General features: G+C 28.5%; 1 protein-coding gene across 1 annotated transcript in view; it reads left to right on the top strand.

Annotated features, from left to right (window-relative positions):
- The window catches only part of ana (anachronism), a 37,320-nt gene extending 27,928 nt beyond the window's left edge, over positions 1 to 9,392 (top strand). Inside the window, exons 4-5 of the mRNA XM_065513314.1 lie at positions 3,585 to 3,657; positions 7,228 to 9,392. Coding sequence (XP_065369386.1) covers positions 3,585 to 3,657; positions 7,228 to 7,861 — 707 coding nt within the window. The 3' untranslated portion in view covers positions 7,862 to 9,392. The remainder of the gene's footprint in view (positions 1 to 3,584; positions 3,658 to 7,227) is intronic.
- The last annotated feature ends 1,989 nt before the right edge of the window (positions 9,393 to 11,381 follow it).

Genomic DNA, 11,381 nt, shown 5'->3' with positions numbered 1-11,381 from the left:
TTTGCTATCTTTGCACCTGACCATGTTGGATTTTTTAGAAAATTGTGCACAATTTATTTTCTAGTTTAAAATGTTGCCACTAGATTTTTGTAAAAAGCTTTACAGTGCGATCGCATTTTATGTGAACAATGCTTTATATATGACCCTTTTTCTCCCACCAAATTCAAAGCATTACCTTAACGCCATGGATATTTGGGTTCGGCTGGTTGGCCGGGCTACACATACGATCTCTTGCGATCTCCTTGGGTTATCGTAGAATCCTTTTTTCATCGCAGGAAATGATTCGGTGCAAAAATGATTTTCATTTATAGCTTTCAATCATCATTTCGGACATGCAAATTGTCGTTCAAGATCTCTTGGCTTCAATTCGTATGGTACCCAATTTCGCTGCTTTCGGATGAATCCTGCTGCTCGCAAACGTTTTGAAATTGCTGCTTGAGTCTCACCCAATGAGTTTGCAAGCTCTTGTTGAGTTTTACAACAATCTTCATGTAGTAATCCCTTCAATTGTTGGTCTTCAAACTTTTTTGGCTGGCCTGGGCGATCTTTGTCTTCCGTGTCAAAACTACCACTTCTGAACCGAACGTTAAAACCAATAGAATACATTCACCATAAGCTTCGGTGAGCAAGCGGTGTGCTTCGGCGGCACTTTTTTTCTAATTAAAAAAGTAAAGCAAAACTTCCCGCATATGACGCTTTGTTGGCACAAAATCCGACATTTTTGAAGCAAAAAAACGTTGTTGTTTACACTATAATGTTCAATAACTAAGTGAGAATAAATGACAGATGTACCCTTCAAAATGAAATATAAGTTATTAGAAACAAACACCGTATTGAAAAGATACACAACCTATTGTAAATCTCGCAATTTTAAGTCATACACCCAATATATATCCGATAATAACTTCTGTATATATCAAATGAAAGCTCTTTTCAACGAAACATATCGCAAATTTCAAATTAAAATCGTCAATGAGCCACTGCTAAATGTGTGACCTCTAAAATACCGTTACCGAAATAATTAAAAGTATCGTTGCCGTTTCGAATAGGTAGGGTTGCCAACCTTTTTTTTAAGCGTCGGATGCACAGATATTTTGTTAGAATTTGTTCCAAAAAAGTTGTTATAAATTTATTTTTCTATGTATCCCCTGCTATAATTGTTTTTAAACGTGAAACGGACGGACATTTTTTAAAAAGTTTGACCCTTTTCAATACAAAACATTTCTAATCAACAGAGAATATTTGAAAAATTTCTTCCTCCTAGGACCTTCCCACTAGACCATATCGTGCATTTAACTGACGGACAGAAATTGCTAGGATTTCGTTAATTTTAACTTCCGATTCAATGTTTAGGTATATCAAAATACATTTTATTTAAAAAAAAATACTTTCAAAACTGCGTAAAAGTTTCAAATAATTATTTTAAAGAGTGCTATCGTTTCAATTACCAACAAATAAGGTAATAATTGTTCAATACGTACTACGATAATTTAGCCAAAAAAAAGCAAAATACACTGTAAATATTTCACAACTTTTTTGAAATTCGAATCAAATTTGCGTTTTTTCCAATTCAACTAAGTGCGCAATGTATTCCAACAACATAAAAATTTAATAAAATATTTTACAAATTCTTTAAAATTTTGCTGAATTTTCCAAAAAAAAAAGTATGAAAACTAATTAATACCAGACATTGGATAATGCGTATTTATTTACATAATGTCTACTTTAATGTTACTGTTGGTGTTCAAGGGTTCAAATTTATTTTAAAAAAAAAGTTGTCTGCTAAATGTTTTGTTATTTATTTTAAAGGTAAACAAATAGATTTGTTTATTGTATGTAAAAATTAAATTAATTTTCTTTTAATGGCCAGCAAAAAAAAACGTGACTTTATATTTTTAATTCATAAACGAAAGTTTCAAATTTCTGTAGACTTTGTTTGTCTGCGTTTTTTTTTAGTTTATTTTCTTTTGCTCGCTTGTCCCTGAAAAAATTTGTTGAACTTTTGGTTTTTGTTCATTTTGTAGACTAGTTATTTTTTTATTTTGGAACTTTTTGGTGAGAAACTATTTTGTATCGTATTTCTGTTTAATTGTTTTAGTGTTTTTTTTCTTAAAAGATCTTAGATTTCGGAAAAAGCTCATATTTTGTGAAAAATTCCCACCAGTTTTTTATAAATTTTCAAACATTCTAGTCTGTGCAAAAAATTACTATGTGGATTTTTTATCCAGTCGTTGCATAGTATTAAAAATATAAAAAAATGCAACAATTATGGCCAATTTTTATGTAAATTTTTTAATATTCGTCTTAATAAAATTTTGAATTTAATTTTTTTTTTTGAGGATTTTTATTGTAATAATCAAATTAATCAATATAGATACTGATTAATTATTTAATCGAATAGGTAACATTTCCATTTAACCAAAACAATTGATTTTATCGCTTGCTTGCTACTTTTTAATATTATTACTAGATTTGGAAATTTTCAATACAAAATGTAAGCAAAATATTGTAAAACAGTAAAACTACCAGGCAAACGAACAGACTGTATAATTAATCAAATAATTTGAATTTTCGTTTTTTAAATTTAATTTTTTTTAAAATAAAAAAAAAATAAAAAAAATTTCAAAATTTTTATTTGAAATTATTCTATTTTCTTAGCTATTAATTATTGATGGAATTTGAGTAATCAGAATCAAAATTAATAATGAATATAAATATCAAAATATATGATTAATTGAAAAATTGATTAATCAAGATTAATCGCACATTACTGGGTAGTCCTTTGGAGAATAAAAAAACTTTCGAAAACTATAGTTAGTTCTTGAGGCTTCACATTTGTATATACTTGATCATAAGTAGCAATAATTTTGATGTTTTAGGTATTTTAATTCGAATGCAAATGTACAGATCTCTTTTTGTTAATTGAAAATGGTAAGAACATGAGAAATATCAAAAAATGTCTTTATCTTTATACAATTAAATGGAAATATTTATTGTAAAAACAGTTTCATATGAAACGGTTTCACAAAATAAAATAACCATTTTATTTTATATGACAAATTTTCAAATGAAACTGTGAAATGCTTAATTTTCTTGATATCGTAAAAAAGTGATTCGAAAATTTTAAAAAATTCCAATAATTAATTTTTTTAATATTTGACTAACTTTCTTTACGACATTAAGAAACTAGCAGTAAATATTACATATAAAAGTATATTGATTAAGTCTGGAAAAGTTTTATAAATGTCAAAAAACTAACAAAAAAAAAAACATCTTTAATTGTTTATTTTATTTTGTTTATGAGAATGTTTTACAAAACTAAAATAGCGCTAGAGCATGTTTTTATTTAGCTTTAAAAATAATTTATTTTTTTTATTATTTTATGTTCAAATTGTAATAATACTAATATCTAAAATCAGCTTTGGCTGTTAAGCGCTTAATTCAGTGTTGTGATTATAAATGTCTTGTTCAAATGAAAAAAATTAAAGGCTTTGAATTGTTATTTTTTGCTTATTTAAGTGTGTTTTTATTTTATTTCTTATGCAGGAATTAATTTAATATTTTTGTTTTTGTTTGTTTTACAGATATTGCAATCCCATGGAATTACTACAGACCGGACACGTCTATGCCTTCATTTGCAACGCACGAAGTGCCAAGGTAAGCAAATGATTTCCGTTTAGAGATAATAAAAAATATAAATGTAAAAACGGCTTTAAGTTGATTTTATTACAGCCTAAAAGTAGGCACCGGTTTTTTTTAAATAAACGTATACTATAAATATTTACAGTGGAGTGTTATTTGAAAATATGAAATAAATGTGAATAAAAAAATTAATAAAAAAGTTTAATATAATAATTAGGTTCAAAGCATTGTAGAATTAGCAAGGTACAATTATTAGAAAGTATGTTGTCAATTATACATTCCCTATAACGTCAAACAAAAGAAAATTAAAAAATATAAAAAGGAAATGCCAAACAAAATAATTGAATTAAATTTTTTATTACAAAAATTTACTAACAATTGAAGAAAAACTATATTTTTTTAATAAGTGTTTATAATTCAGTTAAAACGGTAACAAATTAAAAAAAGTTAGTGATTAAATACATAGTTTGACGTTTTAGATTGTACCATGGCACGGTGGTCAATTCCGGCCAAAAATCCATAACTTCTTTATTTCTTCATAAAAATGTTTGAAATTTGGTATTTGTATTATGATTAACATAACCGATCGATCGATTAATATTTTGATGTTCAAATACAGGGTTTGGCCAAAAAAGCATGGACGTCCTAAAAGTATCAAAAAAATTGCAAGTAAATGGCTGAAATTTAGTCCAAAAATAAAGAACAAAATATGTGATCGAAAAAAAATTGGTCATTCAAATTTCGGATTACATATACAGGGTTTGGCCAAATAATCACGGACATTTTAAAAGCATCGAACAAATTAGGTTATTCATGTAAATGCCTTGGCCAAATAAACATTGACTTTATAAAAGTATCGAAAAATTTATGTAATTTATGTATTTTTTGTAAATGGCTTAAATTAGGTTTATAATTAAAAAATAATATAAATGATCCATTGAAAAAATTTCGACTTACAAATACATGGTTTGGCCAATTCAGCATAGACGTAAATAACTCTGAAACTTACATAATTTTTGAAATTGGACAAAAAAAGTGTAAAATATGAAGGCACTGAAATCGTACTGGTTATTGGAATGGCAGATAATTGCAGCTAAAATTTATAGTACTTACTCTAGATACTTTACAGTATTAGATGTAGTTTACACTTAACCTCTAATAGCCCCATTTAATTTGTTCTGGCCTTTCAAACTTTTTTTTAAATTTAGTTTCTATAGATTTAAAATTAGTTCCTAATCACTTCACTTTTATATAAGAAGAACACGCAAAAACTCCTTAATAACTACGTGGAATGGCTAACTGCTAATTGTTTTATAAAAACATGTGCTAGGTTGAAAAAAAAAACATTAAAGAAAAAAGCACAGGCTACTTCGATTCAATAGTAAAAAGATCACATTTTTCTAATATTAAAATGACAAGAAAAAACCTTTGACTTTACAGCACTATAAATAACCATAGTTACTTTATAGCCAAAATAATAATGATACTGTATATTCTGAAGTGTTAGGAAAAATTTACCATCAAAATTTTATAAAAATTAAAAAAAATTAAAAAAACAAAAAAAAACATTTTTGGCCGGAATTTACCACCGTGCATGGGTTGAAAGCTTTTACAGAATTACGATAGGTGGGTGATACAATAAGAAAATACATTCTCATGAATTTGTGTTTTGACAACAGACTTTGGTTTTTAGCTCTCAGTTGCCTATCTAGCAGAGCTGTAAATGCATCATTCTTTTTTGGTTTTAATTCGTTACGAATTAGCTAAATTTGAATCAATTCAAACGAATTAGGCAGAAATGAATTTCAATTCATTTCCAATCCAAAGTTTTTTTAAAAAAAGGAGTTGCAATTCGTTTTCAATTCAAATGAATCTGTAAAATGAATTGCAATTCGTTTCAATTCAAAATAATTTGTTAAAGTGGAATTGCTGAATGAATTGCTAATTATATTTTCTAATTCATTTGAATTAATTCAAAATCAATTCAATTCAAATGAAATGGAAATGAATTACAATTCACTTTGACAAATTCATTTGAATTAGAAACGAATTGCAATTCATTTGAGGTGGAAATGAATTGCAATTAATTTTTACCAAATTCATTTGAATTCATTTTTTTGTGTGAATTCAGTGCATGAATAATTCGCGAATTAATTAAAAAATTAATGATTCATTTACAGCTCTGCTATCTAGTTGTCACATATGATAGAGCTTATACCTATAGTTTATCCAATTGATGGATAAGTTCCTAAAACAGACAGCACTGTATGAGCAAAAGTATAAACTCACATACAGTGGGGCTTATGGAAAAATAAACGGTAATAAAGTAGAAAGGCCGAAAATGGTTTTAACCGCTGGGTTCTACAATAGGGCCGTTAGTTCTGTTTCTGAAAGTTCAACTCCTCTTCTATTGACGTCTCAATCTTCAAAGTTGCAATAGCTTAGAAGTTGCATATTTCTTACCAATGATTGAATGATTTGAAGTCAAATGCTTCTCAAATCAAAAAATGGTTTTAACAGTTGAGGTGACTAACTTTGTCCTCCTGTTGCGCCGCACAGTGGGGGATCTGAAAAAAAAAGTGGAAATAAATCTGTAACTTCTAAACGAATAGCCCGATTTTAATAAAATTTCCCATGGCTATAGAGGAGGTGTCGATAAGTTTAAGTTTTGAATTTGGGCTTAAACAACCAAGGGGGGGCGAGCCACAATGCCCCAAAGTGGGGCACCTCGGGTTTATCAAAAATTAAAAATGATGCCAAATTTTTGTTTGCGATCCGATTTGAAAGATGTTTATATATATGGAATGTACTAGACGAGATCTACAAAAAACATTGCTTTAGCCATATATTATCTCTTATAGTTTACGAGTTATTCGCATTTGAAAAGTAAAATTTTATTTTTTTGCCTACCTTGGACTGCCATTTTGCTAATAACGGATCCAATTCTTTCCCGATTTTCTTGAAGTATCTTTTTTTGAATTAACAACGAATAATATTCTGAAACTTCAACTCTTCCTCTATTGACACTTCAACATTCAAAGAAATCTGAGCAATAACTTAGAAGTTAGAGAACGATTTGAAGTCAAATCGTTCATTAAATGTCAAACGTTTGAGAAACATTTGAAAAACATTTAAGTCTTCTCAACAAAAAAGGGATCAATACCCCGAATTTTTGAATCGAAAATGATTTAAAAATTCGAAAAGTCATTTAGACAAGGGAAAGTTAATACGTTTGTTGCTATTTCATGTTCAAAACTACAGTATATTACAGTTTTTCCTTAAAACAATTTTGTATATAACAGTATTTTATATACAAACGTCTGCGTATAACCGTTTTTCGTATGTGCAATTCTGTATATAACAGTATTTTCTATAGAAAATTGAAAAATAATAATTTTGGAACTCTGTGGGTGTAAAAGGTACTATTTGAATATTCTTTTGATACCAATAAAAATTTAATTTTCCATTGCTGGGCCTGCCGATTACACCTAGACAGATATAATTTTTTCTCTGTCTGAAATTCTGAACTTAATATCAAAAGAAGTAGTTTTGTAACTAACGATTTATTTCTTTGTCTGCTTGCAGGTACCCAAGAATAGATGTCAAAATGATTGGTTACGCCTCTTTTGCGCCCATCAATCAAAAACATAACAAGGACGAAGAAGGAATGTATGCTAATCTAAAACGTCAAGTATTTAATCTCACCCATGAATTACACGATACCGAATCGACCACATATTTAGCACCAACCGCCGACAATCACTTGGATCCCAACGACAACACAGCCTCAATAAATGAAGAAAAGGAAATGCAGCAACAACTACACCGGGAACATTTCCAGCACAAGCGACACTTGAAATTGCAACAGCTTAAAGAACAATTGGAAGAGGTGGAACAACAGAACAAACAAACAATAGAGCAGGAGGAGTTGAAGGAGTTAAAGGAAATGTCAGGACAACAACAAGCACAGCATAAACACAAACACCATAGACACCATCATCGTCATCATCATCGTCAACAGCAGGCACATTATCACATCAAGGCTAATAATGATGACAATGATGATAATGTTGCAGCTACACAAACTCCAACAAGTAACGAACAACAACAGAATGATGCAAAACTCTTGCAACATATTGCTCATAAGTTACAGCAAGAACAAAGACAACTGCATCTCTTGCATCAACAGCAACAGCGAGCTACAACATTTAATATTTAAATTGATACAAATTCAATTATAAATGAAATAGAAACATTTCCACACACAACATATCTCAGTAAGATAAATTTAGTCACTTTAGATTAGATGGCACACATTTCATATACAAACATACATATTTCCATTCCACAAAACACTCCTCACCTCAACTTAAATTCATGATGCGTCTCTATAAACTGCTCAACTTTATCTGTTTAAATGGTTAAATAGAAAACCATTTATGATTGTTTTTTAACAGGGTTCCTAATCGGAAAAAATTTCTCGGGAATATTTTTGAGACATTTCCGGGAAATTTTGGGATTTTTTTTCTAAAACTCAAAAGTATGATCTTAGCACTGATAATAAAGATTCGTTGTGATTCGTTTCCAATAGAATGATTATCAGTAGAAAATCAGTTGACACAGAAGAATTACGATTTAAATAGCCGTATTTGTGTCACTCCAACTATAATTTTTTAGCCACAACAGAAAAATTTGGTCATTTAGACCAAATCATTTGATTGGAAATAAATTCGGTTATCACAACCGAAACAAAATTAACTTATCCAGTATGTCTACTTAATACAAAGTTTACATGGATAGTCAGCCAGCCATCTAGACGGATGGACATTTAAAAAATGTTTCTGAGTCGATCGGATGGTGTAGAGTATAAAAAATTCCTGGGAATTGTCGGAAATAAACAGGGAAATTAGGAACCCTATTTGAAACACTAATGATTTAAATTATTATGGGTTTATTCAGTAGAAACGAGCTGTAATTGTTAATCTACACCATTTCCAAATATAATTCACTGCAGTATGAACTTCAGTAATATTGATAACAGAGTTTGTCGCACTGACATTTGATCAACTGTATGAGAAAATATAGATTGTACATCTGGGTCCACACAAACATATCAGACATCTCTGATCTTGCAACAGACAATAAAACATAAATTTGAGCTACTAATCATATTTGGCAACACCAGTTGTGAGTTAACTTGGATCCTAAAAATTAAAGAAAAATATTTCACATTTGATTGGAAATGGAGTAGAAAGAAACCACATCAAAATTATCATTATCATTAATGTTATATGTAAGTTTAATTTTAAATTATTTCTGTTAAAGGCTGGTTTACTTAAATATCGGTGCTTAAGGCAGTTCGACTCAGTGCCGATATAAAAATATAATAACTATAAGTAAATATTAAAATCAATGATTTAAATTAAATCCTCTTTCTAACACGCACACACCCACTCCCCTGATCCTCGAAGGCTATTAATTAATTAATTTATTATTAACTACCCAGAAATTTGTTTAATATTTTAAACTTATTTATTATAAAAGTAAAATTGTCAAATTTGTAGTCAGTAGTTATTGAAAATTTAAAAAAATTAAGAAAATTTACAAAAAATAAAAATAAAAAAACAACATGACGTATAAACCTTGCTGCATTTCCTGTGATTGTTTATAATTTTTTGTGTATTTTATATGTGGTTGATTCTATAATTATAATAATTACGATTACATTTATTAATAATTAATTAATATTTAAAAATAACCTTAAAATATAAGATTAAAAATAATGTATTATTATGATTTCCAATTAAAAACAAAAACAGGAAACGGAACTTTTGAAAGAGAATGGTTCCTCATTTTCCTCATTTATTTTTAAGCTAATTTGTTTGTGTTGTAAATATAATTTAATTTATCAATATTTTTTTAAATATATTTGAAAAGATTGTGTTAATTTTATTTTATATTTTTCCACTAATTAGTTTTAAGTTTAATTGCAAAAGCCCAGCTTATAATTTACTTAATTATTGTATAAGTTTTAGTTTTGTAAGCGTAAAACTTTTATAAATTAATAAATCTGATAAAATAAAGAAAAAATGCTAGAAATTAAAAAAAAAATAAATAATTACATTTTTATTTAACTATTAAAACAAAACCATATATTACAAATTATACAGATGTGAATCAGCTGGTTTCAGTAATACGGCAATAGAATATCTTGAAATATCTTGACACACTTACACCCAGAGAAAAAACCATAGAGAAACATAGAGCGGAAACTAGAAAAAAAAATCAAACAAAAAATTACTCAAAATAATAACTCATGTGAGTGTTGTTTTTGTTTTCACATAGTTTTTTCTACTAATACATTCTCACCACTTAGGTTTCTGACAACTGAGTTAGGTCTTTGACAGTAGAGTTTCTGATCTGTGTATGTTCTTTATGGTTTAAACTATAAAGTTAAATAACTAAAGGCCTAACTAGTTTGTACGTTCCGTAACGAATCAGCTGTTTTGTTTTTAGCATAGGGAAAGTTGTGTATGTCGTTAGTTTTTCTGTAACGTTGCCGTTCTGTTGCGGATGAATCTGTTGAAAACAGAATTTTGTCCGCAACGTTAAGTGACAGCTAAAACAGCTGCTATCAATATGAAAGCAGTGATGCCAACATTTTTGAAAGGGAAATATTTATTATTAACAAAAGAATAAAAAATATAATATTTTCAAAAAACATTGAAATTGAAATTTAATAAAATAAATATAAATTTCTTCTAATGTATGTAAAAAAAATTAGTTTAAATTAAATAATTAACAATCAATAAGTCGTTGACGTCACAATAATATGTTGACGGTCTAAGTACAAAAAACACTAAAAATAGTAACAAAATCACCAAGTTTTTTAGGTTAATATTTTACAGCTGATATGATCTTACGAAAAAATTAACTACAATATAACGGCATTCAGAACGGCACAGAACAGACGCGTTACAGAACGCAGAGACTAATGGAGCCTTAAGTGAGAATAAATGGCTGATATGTACCCTAGGGTGGCCCTTAATAAACGAAAGTTGGATTTTGGCCATTCTCACCCTCCAGTTTGGTGAACATTAGTAAAAAAATCATCCTGAAAAAATTTTAGGTAAATCGGTTGGGGATATGACGTGCCACAAGCCCTCTGAAGTTTTGAGATGCATTTACAAGGGGAAAAATGCATTTTTTCAGGTTTTGTAAAAATTTTGCCATTAAAAAATAACTTTTGTAATTTAATTTAAAAGAATCGAAATGTGTACGTAATTATCGTTCTAATGAGACATAAAAAACAGAAATCGGTCAAAAAATGTTAAAGTTATTAAAAATTCGCCAGGCCATTAACGTGTCTCAGGCCACTAGAACAAGAAATGTAGGAACAAAATTAAAATATTTTGATAAATATTAAAATAAAAACTCATTTAACTTAAAATATGTCCATATTTACTTGTATATGAGTTTTTGTCTTCGTAGGATACCGTTAACATATTCTTAGGTATGAACAAAAAATAAAATTTTTTTAACGACAGTTTCAAAACTCCATTTTCAAATTTTTAAAAATTTTGTTAAACAAATTTCAGAATTTTTTGATCATCTCATTGGGATTTATTAAGAATATAATAGGGAATAAAAATGTGAAAAAATTATGAAAATAGCTCTTATAGTTTTTCCGTACCTGTGATTTAAATTTTGAAATTTTCGAGAAAAATCAATTATTTGGC

This window comes from Calliphora vicina, chromosome 5, assembly GCF_958450345.1.
Source record: "Calliphora vicina chromosome 5, idCalVici1.1, whole genome shotgun sequence".
Classification (NCBI taxonomy): domain Eukaryota; kingdom Metazoa; phylum Arthropoda; class Insecta; order Diptera; family Calliphoridae; genus Calliphora; species Calliphora vicina.
Note: the sequence above shows the minus strand (reverse complement) of the source record. Positions and strands in the feature narration are given on the sequence as shown.